General features: G+C 37.4%; 1 protein-coding gene across 1 annotated transcript in view; it reads left to right on the forward strand.

Annotated features, from left to right (window-relative positions):
• LOC100367909 (solute carrier family 7 member 14) overlaps positions 1–26,541 on the forward strand; it is a 47,471-nt gene continuing 20,930 nt past the window's right edge. The window contains exons 1-2 of the mRNA XM_002730714.4: positions 1–271; positions 14,828–15,267. Coding sequence (XP_002730760.1) covers positions 15,012–15,267 — 256 coding nt within the window. The 5' untranslated portion in view covers positions 1–271; positions 14,828–15,011. The remainder of the gene's footprint in view (positions 272–14,827; positions 15,268–26,541) is intronic.

Here is a 26,541-nt window from a genome sequence, read left to right on the forward strand (position 1 = left end):
CAATTTAATACTTGGAATTTTATTAGGCTAAGGCAGTGGACGTTAAAATCCTCAGTTAGTCAAAGAAGAAGCCCCCGCGCACCATAATTCGGCTGCTTTTACTTTATTTTCTCACCAGCTCTGGGTAAATCCCGTTTTCATGCGAAGGTGACGATTTGGTTTCTAGTGGCGGGAAGGTTGTCAAGAACAGGGCTTGCTGATTTAATTTTCACAAGCCAGGATTCAGTGTACTATCTAAAAAACTGACGGGACGTGAGAGACAATCTGACAGGTGAGTAAATTTCATACATTTTCTTGAACTGTCATTTATATTATTTCCACGTCTGCTCCACGTAATATCGTAATCCGCCGGGGGTTCTTTTTCTGCTACTGTCTTAGCTCAAGCAGGCAGGCCGCGTTGGTTTATTTTCTGCCTAGACTCAATCTTTCTGCTATATTTTCCATGTAGGCTGAACAAAGCAATGCTGTAATGTTCCATGTTCTCATGGCACGAAAACGTCTCGCTTGCCGACTATACTGTCTGTTGATGTATTCCGACGACTTCCGCTTTGATTATTTCAAGACAATTTGTAATTGTGATCACATTTAATATTATACGAATATCCGGTTGCCAGTAGAAACATCAAAATTAATCTTTAATAAGCTTAGCTTTCTGCCGTCGGGCTGCTCCTATAAAATGGGGGGGGGGGGTATACATGACAGAAAAAGGCACACACATAATGCAATTTGTTTAATAAAGCAATCAAAACACCCTAGTAACAAGAGAATATTTATTTATCTTTCATTCAATTTGATTAGGGTTGTCATTCTATTCAGGCGACTTTATCTCATTGAGGACGAGACAGACGATAAATAAAAGTCAGGTCCAGGTTCAGTGATTTGTTGCGATGATATAATTTACCTTTATTGTCGGAACCTGTCAAGTTCCGTCTAAATGCTTCTACAATAGCATCATGGACTTGTTTTATTTCCAAACATATTCAATGAATTTGTGTGCATGGGGAATAACAAATCGGATTTAATGCCCTTCGAAGTATTTCCTCGTGAGAACAATTAAGTGAAACTCATTAGACTGGCCGTGTACATATATGCTGCTGCACATTATTTTTAAAAAGTTTTTCCATTTCTACTTCAAATTGTTTCATTTCGAAAATAATTGAATAGTGGTAAACATGTCATGTGAAATGCATGATGTATATATTTTTTGAAAAAAAATAACGAAGCTAATAAACAATCTGATTTAAACTCACAGTCGATCATTAATTGTTATATTGCTAGCGGTAATTGACGGAATTTAAATAGCATTCGGTCTGTTTCCATGGAAACAGCGCTTTTGTGGTTTCTCGCAGGCACTCATTTCTTTCTGGCGGCCATTTTGAAATGAAAAAGTGGCCAAATCGTAGACTTCGACAAAAGAATATTAGACAAGAGAACAGACAATATTATGTTTGGATAATCGTGTTCATGCATCCTATATTTTACATCATGAAGGTGGCTGTCTAAATTATTTTTATCGTGAATTTTTTCTTCATTTGACATGGATTTTTTCTCTTGGTGTCAAGCTTGCAATTTGTTTTCAACAAATCTTTCAGCCACCCCATGAATTTCAATGGTCGATCCCTAAAGTGCACCATGCCCAGTCTCGGAGTTTGCCGGGGAGAACATGTCCTACGAAAACGCGCAATTAATTTATGCCCACTATATATTTTCAAAAGTCTAAGAAGCACGGAGAGCTATCCAATTACAGAGATAAGTCTCCAAAATTCCTCAGAATCATAATCAACAAGATAGCGAATTCATTGCTCTTGTATCATTAGGCATTTACCCGTGCTAATTTAATCAACCTGGGCGTTGCTTAAATACAACTATTATACTATGCTGGCAAATTTGTTTCTATGCATGAAAGAGCGTCTTCAATTATTAATATTAATATAATACAGTGCACTCAAGCGACAAGGTTATTTGTGGACGCATTGTTATCTTGTTGTTTCTTCTGTATACATGTGGAATACAAACTCAGTCTATAGTGACAATCGTACTGGACTGTGGTAGTAGCATAGTAAACGATGTTTACACCAGCGTTGACCCTGCCCTTAATTAGTTTAAATGGGGAAAAGATCACATCATATTTGAAAATAAATTTCGATGAAAAATAGTATTTTGTTATAAGATGGGTAATTCTAATTGTCACGAATTATTTTAAGTTTCTGGGGAATACTATTTATTCCATGAGATAATCACTGACACATGATGCCTTTACATGGTTTCCCATGGTAATTGTCAAAAAAATTCCCATTTGGGAATTTTGTCAGAAATTTCAAAATGTATAACCAAGTAGCGCTTTTATTGTGAATATTGTGTTTATTTTAGACCTACATATAGTAAAAAAAACATTTTGGAAAATATGAAAAAAGATTATGTAGGTTTGTGAAATGAGGCAAAAATTGCCTTTGCAAGTTGATGCTCAGACGGTTATAAAATTATTTGACATAAAACATCAAATTCAGTTTGGAATTGCGACAATATGTGTTTGCTAGCAATATTAGGCAGACCATTTTTGTCATCGTGTTTTCTGTTTTGTTTTGAAGTTATTCACAGCATTTCACGCACGCCATCCAATCAGTGAATATTCTATATAATATTATGTGTTACAACACCGGGGCTCCCCGCCGTCGCCAGGAGAGTTGCTAATTTTGCTTAGTCATTACGTAACATATACACGATAACAACCTTTAATAAAGCTTTATTGTACCAAAATTATTAAATAATCGATACGAATAATAGCCTAGCAAATATTATGAAGTATTGTTTATATGGTGATATAAGCATGAAATAGACTTAAATGTTTGTATAAGGTTGAATCGTTAGCAACTCAAAAATTCAAGATGGCCGCTATTTTTCAAGACTGCTTTGTAAGTTGTATATATATTATAAACCATAACCCAATATAACTATCAAATAAAAATATTATACGCAGTGCCACTTTATTGTCGACAAACGCGATTGTCTCACATGAAATATCAAGCAAAAATGCTCATTGTTTACGTATATTCGCTGCTGGAATCCCCAACTAGAAACGTGGCTGCCTACCATGGAAACATTAAATCTTGACAACACAAGTGGTGTATAATGATTATTTTATGAATAGTTGCTGTATCTGCAGAAATCAAGTCTTACTGAATAGATTCTTCATTTCCCTATTCCTGATTCAGGTATTGAAAACGTGAATAACATCGTTATTTAATAAGACTGTAAAACAATGCACTAATTATATCCAATTGAATTCTTTTCCTTAATGAGCTACTACTAAACAACACGTACATGGTAAATTCGTCAAATAATACAATAATAACTTAGTCTACATTTAAAGCGGGAGGGTCGTCACCTGCGCACGCGCACGAGTCCCAAGCGACGATAACAACACACGCTAATGAACGCAAAGGCTCATGGGTAGACGCTTGTTTGTAAACAATGAAATGCTATGGCCATCTGACGCATGCGCAGGTGACGACTCCCCCGCTTTAAGCCTGTACATAATTTTATCAGTCTAATATTTCAATAATTAGCATTGATTTAGAAGTGCATTGAAGGTCACGAGAAATTTGTATTGCATGCCGAAGAGTAGTTTCTTTTGGCACTGTGGGGTTCGTGTTTCCATGCCAACATATTTATTACGCGCGCAATGTGAGGGATGCTTCCAACTACCTGGTGCGATGATTGTTCAATCAGAATCAAAGCCAAGTATCCTGCTGTCCATGTACAAGAGTCAACATAATGGATGGGTCCTGTGAATTACAGGTAATCCTAGAAAATGAATATACATAAAGACAGGCAGACAGATAGACATTTAAACATGATGTTTGCAGGCAACGGTACGAATAAAAAGATGAAACTTCTCAGTAAGCTGCCCGCCAGTTCAACCGCATGCCTGCTAGACCAATAATAACATTGATACAGCCACATCGTAATAATGGGGCGGATACACCCAGCGTAGTTAAAATCGCACCATTCAATATAAGAGCCGTTGTTGAAACAAGACTGGCGCTAAGATGATGAAGCTGCTTCCGCCACAATGCTTCTTTGGGCATGAGTGGAATTTCTGGAACGGAAACGTGCTTTCGTAAATCCGGTGCTGTTGTCCATGACAGCCCACGTTACCACGAGCCGTCGTATCCTTAAAGCTCACAACGAATTGTGCATAATTAAAGTTTACATCTTAAATTGATGTCTTATTATTTCTTTCTAGCGATACTGAAGATTAAAATTGATCGCTTTGAGTAGGCGTCTCAGATTTCAGGGAACGTAGATAAATGTTTCCGTTCTTATGTTTAAAAGCGAAGGGGTCGTCACGCGCGAGAATTGAGTCCCAAGCGACGGTAATAACACACGCTAAAGTTACAATCTTTCTCGAAGCGTGTTTTTTATAGTGAAACAATAGAACATGTTGTATTTTTATGTGTTTACGTATTTAAAGCGGAAGGCTCATCACCTGTATATGCACGGGAATCGAGTTCTATAAAGGGACGATGACAACGCCCGGTAAAAACGCACAGGCACATAGACGCTTGTCTACGCCTGTCTACGTCTTGTCTTACGCTAGAATAGACGCTTGTCTGCGCGCAGGTGACTTCTTTACAGAGATAGTGACAATATTCTTCATTATATGATATCTTAACAACACCGCGACACTGCCGGCTGTTAGCAAAGAAGATAAAATAACATACCCAACCGTAGTTCATTGAACAACGTAGTCGCATAGGATGAATACAAGTCCAATTAAAATGCATAGACTGTATCAAACTTGAAACAAATCTAGCTAGGATTAAGATCGCCTATCGGGGCCGGACCACAATCAGGGTCCAGTTAGATTTTATATTTTCCAGTAGCGGAATTCATGAAAAGGATTCTCACTACAACAATTAAAAGTACAATCGCTTTGCGCAACTTTGGGTATTCGTGCTCATACGATCATTTGTGAGTGTATGTGTCATGTGATATTTTTGTTCGCTTACGTTCTAATTATCCGCCTTATTCGTGTTCCTAGCTGAGTACGTAGACCCTTAGAGAAAGGGTTTATGATTGTAATAAACAACTAAGATAGACAGACCTCTATGTGCTATAACTAAGTGTATGCAGATAAACGACAGACTTATAGTACCATGAACTCCTTTGTTAAATGTTGATAAACAAGTGTTGAAGATGGGTGTTATGCACGAACTACGAACGAGCCTGCAGTCTTGCCGACCAAAGTTACGCGGAGGAATAGTGTAACCCGGCCCCGCGCCGTGGCGCGGCATTTCAATCTGTAGTTAGCAGAAAATCTCAAACGATGCGACCTCGACATCAAACAACTTGCATAGTGTCACTAGCATTATCAGAAATACGGGGGAAATAACATGAGATGTTCTATGGGGACAGGCGGATAAGTAATTTATTCATGAAGAGAAAGCTCTAGATCAAATCAAGATATCGTAGGGCACGAAAACTTTTATCTTGCTTTCTGCTTCGAAGACTCGCGGTCTAAAAATAGCAATTTTCAATGCGAAAGGACGTGACTTAAATGCGAGCAAACATGGCTTCTTAAAAGAAGACTGTCATTTATATCATCGAAAAAAAAGGGGGTTTTTACTGTAACTTTTTGCAAAACTGTACTTTATGCCTGGTTGGCTTCTCCCCAACCACCAAGACCATTGGGATAAACAATGTGCATAATGAAAAGTCAGATGAATGTAGTCATGGAAAGGACAAACTGTGGTATCTCCATGAGCGTATGGTACACTACCTGGGATTGGCTCGTCTTTAGTGTCATTAGTCGAATCGGTACTGGTGATTCACTCAGCATTGTATGGGCCCGGGGTCGAACTATGTCGTTTGTATGCCCCATTTACTCCACATAGAAACCCAACCGGGAATTGAATGAAAGAGGCCAATTAATAGTTGTATTACATACTATAATTATGTATTTAATTATAAAATGTATTTACTTAACTTAGTGTTTCACCTAAATCTTCTGACATGAAAACCCAAGTGAACCCAAGTATTTTGTATTGTACGTATCATTAATAACCGAGAAATTGTAAGTCTCAGTGAGACATGTTATGCAAAGTAGAGAACATTTGACCGAAGTCGCGTATAGTGGCAACCCAAGACTCATACGGAACGGAAATTCAATAATCGATGACTGCGATATCAACAACCTGCCGTTTCTCTGAAATATAATACCAGACATTGTTAGAAACGTTCTTTAACCCGCCGCGAGAAATTCACCTGCCAACTACATTCATTTGAGCACAACTCCGTTATATTGATTATTTTTTATTCAACAAAGAAGATACACAACTCTTCCGTTCAAGGCAGTGACTTAGTTGCCACGAGAAATTGAATTAAACAATTCAACTAATTGCCTATATTTCCCACTCGTTGCTATGTCAACCATCAGTTGCAGCCACCTCAGGATATGCTGCTCGAAATTATGTGGAAACGTTCATAGATACCACTATATTGGTTTTGTTCTGGTGACGATTTACCTCGGGAATTATGGGTGATAGTAGTAGGTCGATCAATCATTCAAAACAAGTCTATCCGCCTGTAATTATATATTCGCATGTTGCCGGGCACGTTGAGATGACTCATGTTGTTCAAAAGTTAGGCAATGTGCATATCATTTCACCTAGTACATAAAACAATGTCTATATTAAGCGCGGTGGTCGTCATACAGCGCGTGTTCGAATTTCATGTAAATAAACAAAGTGTTTTACACGCGTTGAGTCCCATACCGAACAGGACGCGGCACGACGACTGCCGCTCTTTATCTTGAAGCATGTATGTCTTGAAATACAGTTTCAAGTTAACCGAGGTTTTTAAGTTCGTATTTGGAGTCACTCATCATTGTTAGTACATGTGGTTTATGCATATATTTATGTTCCAATTTATGGCTGTTAGGAAGCAGACGACTGCGAGCCAAACAGAGCATGCGTATGACGACTGTATGCGTGTCACATTCACACGATTGGCGGGAAAGTCAAGCAGACGACTGATTGCCAGACAGAGCATATGTATAATGAAGACAAATATACACACGTCACAGTAAGCTGACATTTAGAGAGTTATGAAGTGAATATCTTGACAAAGCAACCAGTATGCTTGCTTATGCCCCTATACCACGTGATTATGCGCAGCATGTAATTTCGTGTCTCTTCCGCCTCACTGTACTTCCGGTGTATGTTTTATCATCGCCTCAAGTGTGTGTATTTTACGACTCAGCGCTCTCTCTAACTGTCGCAAGCTTGACATGTAAATGACATTCGGCTAAGATCAATTTCCGCCAGAAATCCCGAATCCAATCAAATGAAATATCGTACAATGTATTGTACAAACCACAAATCAAGCAAATTGAGTGAAACAAGGCCGTGCAACTGAACTTGATAATCTAAGTTGATTCCATTCTCGGTATAGGGATAAAGCTGTTGGGGGAGCGTTATTAGCCTGATCAGTTTATTTGACCAACTACAGGGGCGGATCTAGGATTCTGGAATGGGGGGGGGGGCGATAAGTTGGCCGAAAAATGATTACGTCATTTTGTTTTAAAAGTTATATATTTCGCCAGTGTCAGTGTCTAGATTAACATACAAGCGAGCATAAATTTACTTCAACCGGAATGTTGGATTCAAATTCATACCAAACTCGAATACGACCGGCTATATACACAAAGCTTCATAAAAAGCTTTCGATTTTCCATCAGAGTAATACTGTAACACTGCAAAATAATTTAATTATCGCATCAGATGTCTTAATTTACAATCATGACCAGTGTTGCTGTACCTTTTAATGTGAATGACATAAATGTCTTTGAATCATTTCACGATTCTCGAATTAAATTAAATTAAATTAAATGTTTGAACCTGTGAGTGTATATATTGAAATAAATTAAAACGCAAAAACAAATGCTCTCGGAAATAATTTATTCATTTAACTTCACTTATAGATTTGAAAACAATTACCAGCATTTCGCACGCGTGTACTTTCATTGTTTCACGAGTGTTTTTTTTTTTGTAGTTCGAATTTCCGTCCCGGTTTTTATTTTATTAAAACGCATCTGAGATAAATTCCGCGCTAATACTAGTTGTATAGCGTCCTAAATTCAAATACCTAATAAAGGTTTCAAATTGAAAACGAATAATCAGGTGAGAATCTAAAATTCAGTGACATTTTTTGAAGCACTGGCACGTGATGTCCTCATGTAGCCTGACTGTTTTGAAGACACAGTGAAGCTGCCATGAAATTCATTGGAAATTACGGAATTAAAATGCACACAAATGACTGTGTAAATCCCTTGTACAGTTCACTCTCCGCCGTGAATGAGATGTTGCCATGGTAACATGTAAATGAATCTGCCCTTCTGACATTTGCTGCGTGCTCCATTTCTTACGCCGCCTATTAGGAGAGGCTGTCAATCATAATTGCGAGCCCGAGCAATATTCATTTCTTCGAAAATTCCAGCGAAATGAATTCGATATTTCACTGTTGTTAATAAAATTTCAATTTATTTTTTGCTAAAGTTTTGTGGTTTCCTTTTTAAATTATCTTCTTCTTCTTATAATGAACATTGGAGTTTTACACCGCTTCTCAGCACGCCGGCGGGCAAATAAGACGACGGATACGACGCATGCGTATTTTGCGCAAGGCTGAACTGCTTTGACTTTCACGCGTGTACATTTGCCTATCCAGTCGAACCACGTAACTTTTATTTCTACTAATAATGCTTACCAGGCGTTTCAACGTTCGCATAAGTTATGCCATAATAGTAAATACGTGCTAGTTCAATTTTTAGTGTGTGTTCCCAGTAAATAATATGTTGTAATATTCGGTTATAGGTTGTCATGGCAACCGATGATTGCAGCTGCATCCCAGGAGATTTGAGTAGTAATCTGTTTTAAACGAGGATATTGATTCGAGTTATGCTAAACAAACGCGTTGTCTTTACGTACAGTGGGACCGGAAAAACCGCCTGGAATACACAAATTATTGAAATTTGGTTATTATGTTGGTGTAATTATCCATGAACAATATTAGCCTAAACATTCATTACTTATTCAGTGTTTAATACAATATAGCCACATCATGAATGTTCGGTGCTGTTTAACTTCTTTGTGACCTCTAGTCGTACGTCACTAGTAAGCGCGCGCTGCGACAGATAAGGGATCGATTATATAAGTACTCGTTCCTGGGCTTTCCTGGGACTTGTTTGCCACAGCTCATTTGACGTGTTTTGAAAAAAGAACATGCTATTTTTTTTAGGACGGATTGTTTTTCTTTCTGTCGTCGTTGAGGTATAACCACAGCAACCAGTATAAACACGTTGTGAAATTCAGGTACAGTGACTCTAGCTTTGTATAAATCATGGTTATTACGGCTCAGAACAGAGGCTAACCCCGAGGCTAACCGTTACAAACTCAAGGGTGGGTAGAATTTTGATAAACATATCTGAACTAAGAATAAAAAAATACAGTAACACCGTCCTGAAAAAATTTATCTGAACAATAATTTGCACTGACAGCCCCTTACGAGTGTGCGGGCGCTCCACAGTTTTTTGAACAGACTCAATCATGATGAAGCCTAATAAATTTAAAGGTTCATTAGTCACGTGCCGTGTCCGATACAACAGAAAATTTGGATGATGCGTGGAAGCACCGACTGACGGTGTAACTGAGCGTCATATAAGATTGTCGGAAGAAATATAGACCTGCTAAACTTTAAGACAACATAGGCTCCGTTTCCTAAACTCAACAGGTTCAGTAAATGTTGATTAAAACTGAGATAGCGGCCGATATTTCTAACAAAACGATTCAAAAGTCGAAAGTATAAATTATGTCAGATTCAATGGGAATTTCAATGTCTGATCGCCGCTCACCAGCTTATAAATGATATTTATACATATTTCTGTATTAAGGCCTAATTTTTCCACAATATTTGTATTCGGCGTCATGATTATGCATGATGATACTGAGTCACTAATATGCGTAGTGATACATGTATATCGAATTTTTATTTAGCGGTTACCAAAAGTCAGTCCGTCATATTGAAGTTGAACTCAACTCGTTCACATGAACAATTGTACCCTGTAACTTAAATACAGCAGCAAAATACATTTTTGTCCAAAAAAAAAAAACAGCGTGTGAACGGAAGACGGAATAAGAGATGTCTGCATTCAAATTGTTAATTACTATACAACCAAGTCCGCGTCACGTGATTGCAAGTGATAAAGAAACGGAAGTTACGTTAACAAACGCAACTCGACAGTCGCTTTAGAAAATCGAAAACAGCTATGACAGCTTTTCAATCGTTGCCATGGATACTATAGTAGATCTTGGGAATTAATTTACAGCATAGCTTTGCTTTTGATGTGTTTCAGAAACGTGAAATGTGCATGGCAGCGTTCAATTTTATCATATGTAAAGTAATGCTTATGTGTTACATTGTCATGACAACCTGGATGTCTTCTAGCAAAAGTTATTTTCTGTATTTTACCAACACTTTGACATACACCGGAATCACGATGAAATCGGAAAGCTTTTTTAAAAACGCCTTGACAATTTGCCTGTTTAAAACTATGTTAAAGCAGAGGGTCACCACCTGCGCACGCGCGGGAATTGAGTCCTGAGCGACGATAACAAAAAAGCAAATATTTCTGGGTAGACGCTATGGCTTTAAAAAAGAAAACAAAGTTCCCGTTTTGTGCATTTGTACGAACTAGTTTACCTGCTATGAGCGCATCACTCAAATTTAACCCCACCACGTCCAAGTGTATGACTTAATGTTACTCCGCTATGACTGAAAAACGGCTAAATCTGCATCATATATGTGAGACAATTGCTATATTGAGTCTTGGGAATTATTCGCTGAATTTGTGACGGATATCTTGCAAGTACGTGCTTCAAATCGTTTTCACGAGACTTCGAATACCATCGATATATACTCGGCACTTCAAAATGTCTTCCGATACACATGTAATCATCATTTGACGTCATAGCAGCCGAGGAAACGGTGCTCACATGACAGGTCTCTACAAGACGACGACTATGTTTGTACTTCGAACGTGTTCTCAGCTGGAGTCTCCCACTCCGAGCATGTACGCTTGTCAGCTGTTAAAAGAAAAACTTAGATTTTTAAATTGCTTTTCGCAAATTCGTTGACCTACGGTTGAGATTCTGCTGAATTCATGCAACGAATAATTATTAAATCTACATTATCGTGATATAGAATCGGATTATAGCTCAACTTACATTTTTCCATGCGCCAATTCTGAATATATTGCTGTGAACTGTTATCATTACTGCAAAGGCAGATTTTTTGTTGAAAACATCCAAATGAGTAGTAATAAGCTTTTAACCGTCAGCTTGCTAACTTTACGGTAGCGTGTCGCCTTTTAAACGATTCGCTCATGTTTACGTGATTTTTTAAAGGGCGATGGTCGTCGCGCCTTGCCCTGTTAGACATAAAACTCATAGCGACGTACACAACGCGTGTTAATAGGTGATTTTCCGCACAACTGCGAGATCTCGAGAGTTGCGTGAAAGACGCGCGCCGAACGTCTGCCGTAAAATTCAAACGATTAGATTTTGAACTCAAATTTCTTTTTTTCGTGGCTCACACCGAAAATCCGATCTTTGTCAGGGGAATATTGCGTTTTAATACCCTTACTTCACCGAAATTGGCCATCATAAATGTGTACAGCACATTATTAAGCATGGAAATATCCCCCAAAATACTTTCGCGTTTGTCGAATCCCACGCGATGTTTGTTGCCACTGCGACGCTATGACTTCTGTTTGTCCTGTTTTTACGTTCGATTTCACGCATAACGCGGGATCTCGCTGTGAACGGAAAATGGTATGTTACATTGTTTCACCGATTGTTATTTTTGAAATTCGAATATATGATGCGCCACGACCACCGCTCTTTAAACATCTATGCCCCAGTACACATCAATAAGTTGGTGGTCATGTTAAGGGTGGACGGGAGTTGCATATTACCCCTGTATGTAAATTTGAATAATATTCAAATCATTGAAATCCATACAATGATTAGTACTCACCAAGAGATCTCTATTTAAATTCAAACAAATAACTTCTCCGGCATTCATGACTATATTTGCTAAAACGTTGTGTTTTATTGGTAACCACACTTATAAATGGACTTCGGGACAGCGCATCGATCGCGACTCAGTGTGTGTACATTACTTCACTGACAAGGGACTTGATAGACTAATATGTCTAATCTAAGTGTAATGATTGTCGATAATGGGTTGCCGTGGTTACCGAGGTCAATGTGGCGAGTGGTCAAGAGAAACGATCGTTATTCTGGAATGATGGATAGCCACTCCACTCGTAGTGCATCAGTCGGCATGTGTATCGCTGTACATGTAAGGAGAAAGTTGTGCAATGGGGTTACCAGCATTTCCAGATTTCACAAAATCGAAAACAAAATCCCACTATTAAAAAGATAAAAACACTAAACAAGATGCCCAGAGCCAGTTTCATAGGTGTTTTCCGGGCTTTTCGCTGTCTCTCATTTGCATAAGTAAGTCGCTTTCCCGTTCAGCCAAATGAGCACACCGCTTACAGTTTCACGGAATAGAGGTTGCACCGCCCGTCAAATCATTCATCGTGTTCTTATATATGAGTTTTATTCATTGGGTTTTAAATGCACTGATCGGCCAGTGAAACAATAAGTTCTTTTATAAATTGACACACATGGATCTAGTTTAGCGCGTTTTGGTTATCAGCGAAAATAGCGAAGTAAGAAAACTGATGAGTAATGAGTGAGGTTACAGTAACAGAGATTGCATGGTCTGGGTATCAGTTATAAGTGACCTATTCATTTTAACTAATACGTGTGGGCGGTATACATGGTTTTCCACTTGTCGCGTGTAATATTTTAGTTACGATCTTTACTTGTGCATGCAGTGGGAGATCAACAACAAAAATAGAACTAAAAATGTTGCATTCAATCTCTGACATTTAAGATGATTTAAAAAGAACTGTTTGTCAATCTACGAATTCTTTTGATGCGATTATGGTAATCATTCGTGATGGCCATTGTAACTAAATTTCCCGGATGTTAATCAATCTAGATGTCATCCTCGAGGGATTAATTGAAATCTTTGACAGACACTTCCTGTCAGTTCTGATTGCACTGGCGGAGAACATGTGTTTTCAAGCATTACACATGGTGTTATACTAGAAGCTGTCACTTACTGCTTGATACAACCAAGGTTCTCTTATATGGCCGTGAAACACTTGTTATATTGCTAAAGTTAAAGTGTACATTACGTAGAATTTATTACGTATACACCCACCTGATGATGGCAAGTTGATTCTAAACCGGAACTTGATATCTCTTTCTATTGCCCCTTGACACACAGCGGTGACGTAAGTTGGGTCATTTCCAGTGACGTAAGTTGACAACTTCCGGTGACGTAAGTTAACTGATAGATAAGCCCGTGGTTTCAGATAATTTTTTTGTTTATAAGATTATGCTAAATAGTATTCTATTCAATTATTTGTGAGTTGAAGAATGATATTTTACAGATATTTCTCCCTGATACACTGTATCCTGGCAACTTTTTATATAAAACAAGACACTGTTTTCCAAGACATTGCGTGACGCCAAAGTCCCTATAACCTTCGGTGACGTCAATATGTTCATTTCCCCGCTAAAATATGCAAGCGGAATTTTTCAAAATGTGTATGTACTTTTCTATAATTTTATATCTAATATATGTATATATTTCATTACTTACTTTTGATTAACATTTTCAGACACGAAAACAATTATAATGCGAATTTACTTTGTGACAAAATCATAACATTTGGCTTGGAAGTCAAAGTGTCAAGTGAATAAATTACGAGTTTGTTGCAGTGCACCATATATTGTATAGTCAATTGTACAGGTTAGGCCAGACTTTTATTATCCCTTGTTTCGCGAACCCGCCGAATGAACAGGAACCGAAAATGAAATAAAAATTAAATGTTATTTCAGCGTAATTTCTCGCGCCCGCCGACTTGTAAGCGCAAAAAAAAATGCTAAAAATTTTTTATTTTTATCTTCATGTTTTACTGCCCGCCGCATAGCAAATCCAAGTTGCATTTTCGTGGGAGTATCATTCTCAAAGTACCGAAGTCTCCCGCAGATGAGAAACAAGGTTATACATGGAATAAAATGTTATTTCATTTCTTCTCTCCGATCAATGATCTCACTTACAATTCTTTGAGAATCACACTAATCTAATGGAAAAAAAGAATTAATTTTGTTTCCACCCTCCTCAAAAAAATTGCCTTATAAAAACTCCAGAAACAAAGAATAAAAAAAGTCTGGCCTTATGATAAATGAATATATATAAGTATTTATAAACCACACATGTTGCGTTTGCAGGACGTACATTCATTTGTTTCGTCGAAATAATACTTAGAACAGATTGTGTTCAGTTCACGATAAATCATATTCCAATGTTTCTATTTATACAATATCATACAACAATACCAAAAAAATTTGGATTTTTCGTCCATATTATATCTTTAAAAGCAATCATAAGTTCATTATTTTCGAGTGGGCTCTAGTTCGCTTGCACAATTTAATGGAGATTATCATCACCTACATATTATCGCAGATAGAGTGAAAATGATAAGACTTGAGATCCATGCAAATTACAGCTAATGGGTAAGATAATATTGTTAATGGGATAGGAATGGACAATAACTACTCAGTGGGCTTTAAAGGTTACTTATTTGTGTCTGATTTATCACTGAATTACCTTTTTTTATTTACAGATTCAAAGACCAATACGTTGCCACCCATTGGTTCCCGGCGTTTCTGGCTTTCTCACGTGGCTCTCAAATAGTACCCAATCTACGCGTTCCTCTGTCTTGATGTTGGGATTCTTCTGATCACTGGATTAAGTGTACTGCGCAGACTCGAGTCGGATCGTTTTCGTCGTTACGTCTGCTTTCAAAGATGGGGTTCAGCTGGAGCGAACTTCTGGAAAGGTTGTTGCGGAAAAAAGCGATCGACTCGTCGGCGGAAATTGCAAACGTCCCGATATCTGGGTCATTGTCAAAATGTCTGTCCACCATGGATTTAGTTTCGCTAGGCGTCGGAAGCTGCATTGGTACTGGTATGTACGTGGTGTCCGGTTTAGTCGCCCGTAACGTCGCCGGTCCCGCTGTCATTTTGTCGTTCATGATAGCTGCATTTGCCTCCATTTTGTCAGGTGAGTGTCCGTGTGCTTATGTTTTTACCCAGACATCACAATATTGATGTCTTTGATCGTGTCGTCTGCTCCAACAGATATAATTGTTTCCGGCAATGCGCATAACCTCGTCCAAGAAGTATATATGTGTTACCCAAAACATTACCAAAACAGTATTCGTGGTGCGAGAGATAAACTTGATTTTGTCGCCTGCTTCAAATCGTCTGCTGACATCGTCTTCCAGGTACCTATATGTTCTAACCCAGATGAGCAAAATTTCACCCAAATCATGAAATTTTAACCTACCTGAATATTAACTGCGTGTATAACCTCGAGTATGGTGTTTACTACTTATTCAGTTGGACCGTCACTAAGACATGCACATGAAACGTTCCAGTGCCATTTAAAATCGGCAGCTTGGAAAACGCTAATGGCATCTCCAGACAAAATTGCGATAAGCAGAATTTTAGTTGGCATATTCTAAAAATAATACTTAGCCATGTGGCATGTTTACTATTGGCGACACGATTTACAACAAAATATAAAAATAGACCATACTCTTGGCGCCTAGTACTTTGCACGAGACGTGTCCGTTCCTATGTCTTGTGGGAATTTTGTATTTCTAATTTACTTATTTCTATCTCACGCGTACGATAAACCTGGTACTAAAAGCGGCACAGCGACACTACTTATCTTTGCCGACTTAGATTAAATTGAACCTTAGATGCCTTTTGTAAATCTTCAATTTAATTCAATTGTATAACTCTCGTGGGATTCCGGTATTAACATGAATGTCTGATTTTGAAACTGTGTTTTTAATTGGGAGTAGCTGCGCATGTTCAGTATTTATTCAGATTCAAAAATAACCATTTTTTCTATTAAATGTCGTATGAACTGTGAAGTAGGTTAGTTAGAAGTATTGCCGCCAACGTCAAAAGAGGCTGATGACCTAACGTCATCGTACGTTATTGCTGGATAATGTTATGACTCATTGCAGACGTGTAGGACATGTAAACAACATTCAATATACGTAAACATGTTGCAGCTATGAACTAGTGGGCAGAACTGTGTGTGTGTTCGTCGTAATTGCAATATTTTGTTGTTCGTACAACGTAAATTGAAAACAATAAATTCCGTAATTCTGTAATCACAGGTTAGACGATAAAGAATAATCCAGGGAAATTACATTTTAGAAACTGTAAAACGGCTAGATGACACAATTCACTGCAAAATAAAATTTTTACTTTAAACTGTAAAAACGTTTTTTTTCCTTGTAAATTGTAAAAAGCCCTTTTTATTTCCCGTAAAACTGTACCTCCTGCTACCCCCCCCCCTCTGTATAGGTGTTCCACTGACATCTTTAGAATATTCCATCATATTTCAAGGAACCATTTCAATATGCTTTTAAGCTTTCCACTCTATCTCAAGAATCATTCAAAATATGTCATTGAAATGATCCCGTTCTGATTAGTTTTTGGTCGCAATTTGTGTATATTAATTATTTAATTTGTAATTTTCATAAATTAGCATATTGTTAGGTGTTCTAATTTGCATACTTAAAATTTTTGTCTGGTATCTCACTGACTATTTTAGATTTATGATGACTCGCAGAAAGCAATCAAATTTACAACTTTTCTTAGATAAGAGTTTTCTCTTGGTATTATAAACTTCAATGCTGTGAATGAATTTGCATTCACATTGCTCATCTGAAATATCGGGTTGTATTAGTCGACATACTTATTATTTAAAAGTCTAATCGTCAATGTTTAACTGTTTTCAAATATTTCCGAATTCTGCTTCTCAGGCCTCGTATATCCTCAACACACGAGAGTTTGTGTTTAGTTTTTTTCATATGATGTGTTATGTGTACGCAGAAAATGTGCATTTATCTGCCTGTCTTGTTCGACTCTGAATCACGTCCACTCAAATGGGTAAGCCGGTTTGCCCGAAGACACAAACCACTTTCGTCCAATTCTAACAATATGGTTGATGTAGAAACGGAAATATTAAACTCGTGAAATCTTTAAATGGCCTTGAAAAACATTAGTTTTGAAAAGACGTTCGTTTCGGACCGTAGCCAGTCGTTTAGTGAAGCGGAAATTGCATGAAACTCGTAATTGAAGGGAATAGCCTCGATGGCAATACAGTTTCACTGGCTATGTAATTTAATATGTTAGCCTGGCAGTATACAACAATCGGGCAAATTCTGTTTTACTCACCCATGAAAAGTCAACGAGTTCATCAGTGCATGCGCATGCGCGCTTTTACCTGAATCTTGTTATACTGCCGAGCGCTGTAACGAATTTTCAATTTGATATAGTTTGGTGGGATTGACATCGTGAACAGTGTTTGAATGATGTATGATACATTATCCGATTTCTTTTAATGAGGTCTTGAATGTGTAGTTAAATCTAGACTAATCTGTTATGCCAACATGTCTGGGTGTTTCTTCCTGTACATGAAATTACCTCTATATAAAAGTCATGATTCCTGTGAACCCGAACGACCCATTCCGCTTGTATTTGATTTAATTACATCAATACATTATGTTACAAAATCAAGATGGCGACTGCCTTGGTTTAAATTGAATTACGATATATGCATAGCATAATCATTTCGGTCTGGTGACATTAATGAATAATATTGCATGAATACTAAGATAGAGATTGGAAATATGATTTTCGCATTTGTGAAAATTATTGTTAATTAATTAATTAACTAATTAAAATGATGTCACTGCAGTATATGTTGTTGATCTGCTATGCGTTTTATTCCCTTGTCAATCACAATTCCGGTGTGAAGGGACAAGTGAGACGGCTTTCAAAAGGAACGCGACAGGCAACAGAAAGCAGGTGATTTACATAAAATCACGCATTCGCACAACCAACATATGGTCGATTGCGATACAGTATAATCCATGCATCCTAAGCCTAAAACTTCAAGATGGAACGGGAATTGAGATGGCTTGAATTACAGAGATGCGACTTGGATGTAATTTCTTTCATCGAACGAAGCTGTAAAAGAGCACCCCCTCTAAATGTATGATCTATGTCGGTGATCGAGAGCCCGGTTTCTTACGTCTTAAGATTGTGTGTTTCCTTGTCTTGAAACACGTCAATTGTTTATGTGTCTTTACATTACAATAGATGTCTCAGGGTGGTAATATTTTTCTCAGCATACTAACAGCCCTAATTCATTGTTCCAAATTGGAATTAAAATAAAGGAATCCATCCAAAACACATTAAATTATGCTTCTAATCATGAGGTTGTGTTGCTGGATTACAGATTGTCTGTCATTTCCATAGGCAGTCCCATTGTTCAGTGACCTCACACAAATTGGGGTTTGGTTCCCCTCACATGCCACTGTGGTACTGTTATATTCTGTGCATTGCTGTCGTTTAAATATTGACTCGGTAAGTATATGAATTGAACATCAGCCAGTTTCACAATGTCACCAGGGTTAATCAACTGGCCACAGGCTCACACATATTTTCGAAATGATGAAATGCGGCTCTCAGGGAACAAAATTATCTCTTACACATTAATTCAAGATTCCTAATTCAGATTTCCTAATGGTGGCCACAGGTTAGAAAGCACTCGGGGAGAGAGTTGTGGTGTTCCTAGCAGTGGAGAAGCTTTCAACTCGGAACGAACATGCGTACACAAACTGCAATTCCATCTTCATAGCTGAAACTCCCTGTAACGCCAATTATTAAACCAAAATCTATATGCCAAACTTACGGATTACGCTCATGCTATATCTAAGTATTGAAGCTCAGCATTACACTTACATAAGTGTCTCTCATTCTCTGGTGACTTAATTTGTTTAAACTTATATATTATTCATTTTTTGAATTTATTCGTACAGTTCAGTATCTTTTAAACCCGCAATAATCTGCTACTCTTAAAACAAAGAGACAGAAACCGGCTAGAAATGCCGCGAGTTAGATAGGTAGAAACTAACTCGTGTTTTACCCCAACGGCACTTGCCATTCAAAACAACATTGGCAAAATGAGTGAGGTATATTATATGACAGCAGTTTCTCGGGATTTATGACATTTTGGACATATTGAAAAACTGCGAACCAATGGCAATACATGTCATCAGTCAACGGACAGAGATCAGATAGAGATGGCGAAATCAGTGCATGTATACCAGTTCATGATTCTCTCCAGGAAACATTTTTAATATCAAAATATCATGGTGGAGGAAAGAATGAATAGTGCAAAATCATGATCTGATATATTATTTTGAACTCTTCACGCTAAAACAAACAAAATAAAATAATTGCAACTATTCACTATTTTATGGTTACAGTAAGTACACTTTCGGGATAGCGTAAATAAATAAGTAAGATCACATCGCTTCTTGTCTCATTTTCCCTGGCACGTGTAACCATGAAACAGTGGTCGCGATTTTCGGGGGAAAAAAGTCTCGTGGCTCCCCCGCTCTCAACGAGATCTCGGCGGCCATTTGTAAACAGTGTCTATTCGAGACAATTGTTATGATGTGCACTAGTTTATTAGTGTAAAATAATTTCTCAAATTAACTACATTGAGAAAAAAATACTGCTTCGTACGTTTCTTCAAATGCGTATTGAACATCCGCATAACGAGAATAAATCAATCTTCAATTTCGTGATCGTGCAAACTAGCATGCAACTAAAACATCGATCAGTAGCATCGTTTTAAAGGGCGGCGGTTGCCGCGCATCGCGCGATCGAATTCCACGTAAATAAACAATGTATTTTACACGAGTCGTGTACGTTGCTATGATTCCCATATCAAACAGGACGCGGCGCGACGGCCACCGCCATTTAAGTGTTCTCTATTCTACCAGAATTATACAGTCTTAACGCGACCGATACGTTGCCATGGACACATTATAAAAATTACCTTCGACAAATATTAGTCAAAACGAATCATTGGATAAAAAAATGTAATCAACTGGCGTATTAAATTGATCCATGCGAGCGAGATTGCATTAATATGTTATATGCTACAATTCCATTACATATAATCTGATTCTCGATAAACTGTATTTTTTCTGCATATTTTCCCGAGAATAATTTAATATATTTTTGATTCATCATTTGAACTAGATCGCAAGCAAAAAGTGTGATTATATTGAGGTGTGGTTAATCAATGATTATGCAAATCAGAGTAAATTGTGTTGTGACGTCGTAATCTTTCGTAATTATGATTGACACTAAATGAACGCAACGTGAAGGTTTCACAAATAACGTGTTACAGTAGCATTATCAGTGATGTGTGAACGTGTGTTTTTCAGCTGAAGCTATTTAATACATCAATATCTGCAAGTTGTATCTTTCCGTACCTCACACAAAAACATCTTCACTTCATGATTCCCGGTGGTTAAATTATATGTGTTAGTACGTATCAAATCGAATATAAACTTGTCCATTCGAATCATAGTGGCATAATTCTACGTCTTAGCCCATTACCTTTCACATAAACCCGTCCATTCGAGTCATAGTGTCATAATTCTACGTCTTAGCCAAACATCTTTCATATAAACTGAACCTATCCATTCGAATCATAGTGACATAATTCTACGTCTTAGCCCATCACCTTTCACATAAACCCGTCCATTCGAATCATAGTGGCATAATTCTACGTCTTAGCCCATCACCTTTCACATAAACCCGTCCATTCGAGTCATAGTGGCATAATTCTACGTCTTAGCCCATCACCTTTCACATAAACCCGTCCATTCGAATCATAGTGGCATAATTCTGCGTCTTAGCCAAACACCTTTCATATAAACTGAACCTATCCATTCGAATCATAGTGGTATAAGTCTACGTCTTTGGCCATCACCTTTAATATAAACTCGTCCATTCGAATTATAGTGGCATAATTCTGCGTCTTAGCCCATCACCTTTCACATAAACCCGTCCATTCGAATCATAGTGGCATAATTCTACGTCTTAGCCCATCACCTTTCACATAAACCCGTCCATTCGAATCATAGTGGCATAATTCTACGTCTTAGCCAAACACCTTTCACATAAACCCGTCCATTCAAATCATAGTGTCATAATTCTACGTCTTAGCCTATCACCTTTCATATAAACTCGTCCATTCAAATCATAGTGTCATAATTCTACGTCTTAGCCCATCACCTTTCACATAAACTCGTCCATTCAAATCATAGTGTCATAATTCTACGTCTTAGCCCATCACCTTTCATATAAACTCGTCCATTCAAATCATAGTGTTATAATTCTACGTCTTAGCCAAACACCTTTCATATAAACTCGTCCATTCAAATCATAGTGTTATAATTCTACGTCTTAGCCCATCACCTTTCATATAAACTCGTCCATTCAAATCATAGTGTTATAATTCTACGTCTTAGCCCATCACCTTTCATATAAACTCGTCCATTCAAATCATAGTGTTATAATTCTACGTCTTAGCCCACCACCTTTCATATAAACTCGTCCATTCAAATCATAGTGTTATAATTCTACGTCTTAGCCCAACACCTTTCACATAAACTCGTCCATCCAAATCATGGTGTCATAATTCTACGTCTTAGCCCAACACCTTTCATATAAACTCGTCCATTCAAATCATAGTGTTATAATTCTACGTTTTATCCAAACACCTTTCATATAAACTCGTCCATTCAAATCATAGTGTTATAATTCTACGTCTTAGCCCATCACCTTTCATATAAACTCGTCCATTCAAATCATAGTGGCATAATTCTACGTCTTAGCCAATCACCTTTCATATAAACTCGTCCATTCAAATCATAGTGGTATAATTCTACGTCTTAGCCCATCACCTTTCATATAAATTCGTCCATTCAAATCATAGTGTTATAATTCTACGTCTTAGCCCATCACCTTTCATATAAACTCGTCCATTCAAATCATAGTGTTATAATTCTACGTCTTAGCCCAACAACTTTCACATAAACTCGTCCATCCAAATCATGGTGTCATAATTCTACGTCTTAGCCCAACAACTTTCATATAAACTCGTCCATTCAAATCATAGTGTTATAATTCTACGTCTTAGCCAAACACCTTTCATATAAACTCGTCCATTCAAATCATAGTGTTATAATTCTACGTCTTAGCCCATCACCTTTCATATAAACTCGTCTATTCAAATCATAGTGGCATAATTCTACGTCTTAGCCCATCACCTTTCATATAAACCCGTCCATTCAAATCATAGTGGTATAATTCTACGTCTTAGCCCATCACCTTTCATATAAACTCGTCCATTCAAATAATAGTGTTATAATTCTACGTCTTAGCCCATCACCTTTCATATAAACTCGTCCATTTAAATCATAGTGTTATAATTCTACGTCTTAGCCCAACACCTTTCACATAAACTCGTCCATTCAAATCATAGTGTTATAATTCTACGTCTTAGCCCATCACCTTTCATATAAACTCGTCCATTCAAATCATAGTGTTATAATTCTACGTCTTAGCCCAACACCTTTCACATAAACTCGTCCATCCAAATCATGGTGTCATAATTTTACGTCTTAGCCCAACACCTTCATATAAACTCGTCCATTCAAATCATAGTGTTATAATTCTACGTCTTAGCCCATCACCTTTCATATAAACTCGTCCATTCAAATCATAGTGTTATAATTCTACGTCTTAGCCCAACACCTTTCACATAAACTCGTCCATCCAAATCATGGTGTCATAATTCTACGTCTTAGCCCAACACATTCATATAAACTCGTCCATTCAAATCATAGTGTTATAATTCTACGTCTTAGCCCAACACCTTTCATATAAACTCGTCCATCCAAATCATGGTGTCATAATTCTACGTCTTAGCCCATCACCTTTCATATAAACTCGTCCATTTAAATCATAGTGTTATAATTCTACGTCTTAGCCCAACACCTTTCACATAAACTCGTCCATCCAAATCATGGTGTCATAATTCTACGTCTTAGCCCAACACCTTCATATAAACTCGTCCATTCAAATCATAGTGTTATAATTCTACGTCTTAGCCCAACACCTTTCATATAAACTCGTCCATCCAAATCATGGTGTCATAATTCTACGTCTTAGCCCAACACCTTTCATATAAACTCGTCCATTCAAATCATAGTGTTATAATTCTACGTCTTAGCCCATCACCTTTCATATAAACTCGTCCATTCAAATCATAGTGTTATAATTCTACGTCTTAGCCCAACACCTTTCACATAAACTCGTCCATCCAAATCATAGTGTTATAATTCTACGTCTTAGCCCAACACCTTTCATATAAACTCGTCCATCCAAATCATGGTGTCATAATTCTACGTCTTAGCCCATCACCTTTCATATAAACTCGTCCATTCAAATCATAGTGGTATAATTCTACGTCTTATCCCCTCACCTTTTATATAAACCCGTCCATTCGAATCAAAACCCTAGTTGCAAAATTAAATGACTTCAGTAGCACCTCACATAAACCCCGACCATAATGGCTAATGCTATGCCTTTGCCAACCACAAAAATGTTAATTATCCATTTTAAATTGAATATTTTTCAGTGATTTTATCCAATGACCGAGAAAAAACAGCGTAATTGTATTATACATGCTGATAATGTCTTACTTATTTAAAACATGACCTTCCATATGCGTTTTGACAAGTCTATGAACGAAGTAAAGCAACCGGCTTTGATATTGTCCTGTATTGACGACCTCGCGTTTGATCTGCCGCTTTTATTCAGAGTGACGAGATAAATAAATTAGATGAGCGCCCCACGGGAGTGTACGTGATTTCAAATAAATTGACTTCAGTGAGCAATGAATGGCTATGACATGTTAGTTATTACAGCAACCGTGTCTCTATTATTTTTCAAGACAGGCATGGTGTATATGCTCCGTCTTCAAAAGAGGTCAGATTAATGGTGATATTAACTTGAGATTTAACATTATTGTGATTTGTTACATACATTTGACCGTGACTCAATTAAAATAGACTTGAATTCCCGGGAAACGTTGACACGTCCTACTTTCCGAGAATCAGGCTCATTATTAGCTCTGGCGTCATCGTTAACTCTACTTTATACATGACATCTTTTGATTGATATCCCACATTATTATTGATTCGGCTTGTGCAGTCGACGTCATCGGCATTAGTCGGTGTTCATCGGTAGTGTTCGGTTCCCTGCACTATTATTTGTCAGTCCTCGTCATTCAGATCCCCAGTATTTCATGTGACCATTACAAGTGTTCCAATTTCTAGTAATTATATTCAGAAGCCAAAAAGTCTATAGTAGTTTAATGACAATGTCAATATAGCCTTATCTTTTCGATTTAGTCGCTAATGATTCAGGAGAAATTCGATCGAGAGAGAGAGCGCGTGAATGATATGGAATATGTTATGGTCACATCTGAAGCTTTTCCAGTTTAGAATCGTGTTACAACTCAAATTCCACACAGTAAAATGACATAGCGTCTACAATTTGGTATTGGCTTTGATATTGAAGATATCGAACTGTCAAGGGAATATGGTAGTTCACACTTATGCAATATACTGAATTCACTGTTGCAACAAGACTGAGTGACAGAGATAAAACCCACTCTTGTGGGTGTTGCTAGTCACCAACTTAACTCTATCTCGATCTCGGTCCGACACTGGCCCAAGAGCTGTCGTTTTATCTTCCACATTGTAGGCTTGGATGTCCTCCTGATAATCAATGTGATTGGTATGTCCATCTTGCAAGCATTGGTCACATGACTATGTACTTTGAATAAATTGTCATGTAATCCCGTTATTTGAATAGACATTAGCGTTTCATGGCAAGACAAAACCCAATATCTTTATTCTAATATGTCTCTCACAGTCATAATCCCAGTCTTGTCCAGACAGGATTTAACTCCGCTGATGTCAATGACATCAGTCAATTGTGAGATCGGAAATGACGTCAATGATTTGTGATGATTAATGGTGGTGGGAACACCGTTGGAATAACTTAGTAAATAACTAAGATCATTTCATGGTACTAAATCAGTGAAAAATTTGAGAAATATTACTGGAAGTTTGGAATAATCGTTTTTTTCTTACTGGCAGAGGAACGTTTCGGTCGTGCTTGGTCAACTTTCACCACGATAACAATCTTAGTCGTAATTCTTCATCTAAGATATCGATTCGCCGAACTTTTACAATTTTACAATTTACAACGTTCTCCAAATATAGCATACCAATTGTCATAGACGTCATCGTTAGTTTTTAAATGGCGGCCATGAAAAGTCCTGCCCAAACACATCAGAACGTAGAAACCACATATTTGTACATTTTCACCGTGACAGTGACATTGTTGCACCCATCGACAGTACTGTAGCCTAGTAAGATGTAGCCCAGATCAAGTTATTTGTGAAAAATCTAAGGCTTTGGTCTAGCTATGACATAAATACACATTCGGAATACTCATATTTGATTTTTAAAATAATTTCATATTCTGGTTCTGATCGAGCAGGCACGTAAGAGAATTATATAGTATCAAACATTTTGGAACAATTATAACATCTCTCCGTCTTTCTGCAAGCCAATCTTTCACAGTGTATTTGTATTTGTGTATGTCTATCTTCTGGAGATCGGAGCCTTGTTGTCTTGTTAACTGACATTTGTAATACAGAGTATACTAGTATCGAGTAAATAACATATATCAATTTAATTATTAGCCCAGTGTCACCGTATTTTGTATTATCCCATAAGGATACTGATACTCCATATGTGGTATTGTTATGGAATTTACACAAACAGTAGAAAAAAAAACGTAAATATATAAACAAAAAAACGGCAATTTGCAAGAACTGATGAAACGTACGTAATATGTAGATTCTAAGTTTTCTAATCATCCTGCATAAGTGTTAAAAACTAGAATGTCCATTGATAATCTCCAAAATACTCGATACTGTTTTACTGTTAAAAAGTTTACGTTCAAAATATTCGTGATTATGTGAATCACAGTTAGTATTACACTGTCAGCGAAAATAACAAAAACCTCGAGTAAATTGTGTCGTATACAGTATACATGGTAGCTGCATCATAATGTACATTTTCATTTTCTTGGTTCTCATATTGACATTGACTTGTTCCCATTCCTCGCAACTTTGAATGTATTTTCAAGCGAAATTACAAAAGTTAATTTTCTCGCCTGTGCTATATAAATGTTGTTATTGTTCCACGCACACTTTTTTTTTATTCCGCTTGGCTGCATTTTGTATGATAGGAGCGCTACCATGTTTGACATATACTTCACACAAAAGTATTGGCCCATA

The sequence above is a fragment of the Saccoglossus kowalevskii genome, chromosome 15, assembly GCF_978046115.1.
Source record: "Saccoglossus kowalevskii chromosome 15, keSacKowa6.1, whole genome shotgun sequence".
Lineage (NCBI taxonomy): Eukaryota > Metazoa > Hemichordata > Enteropneusta > Harrimaniidae > Saccoglossus > Saccoglossus kowalevskii.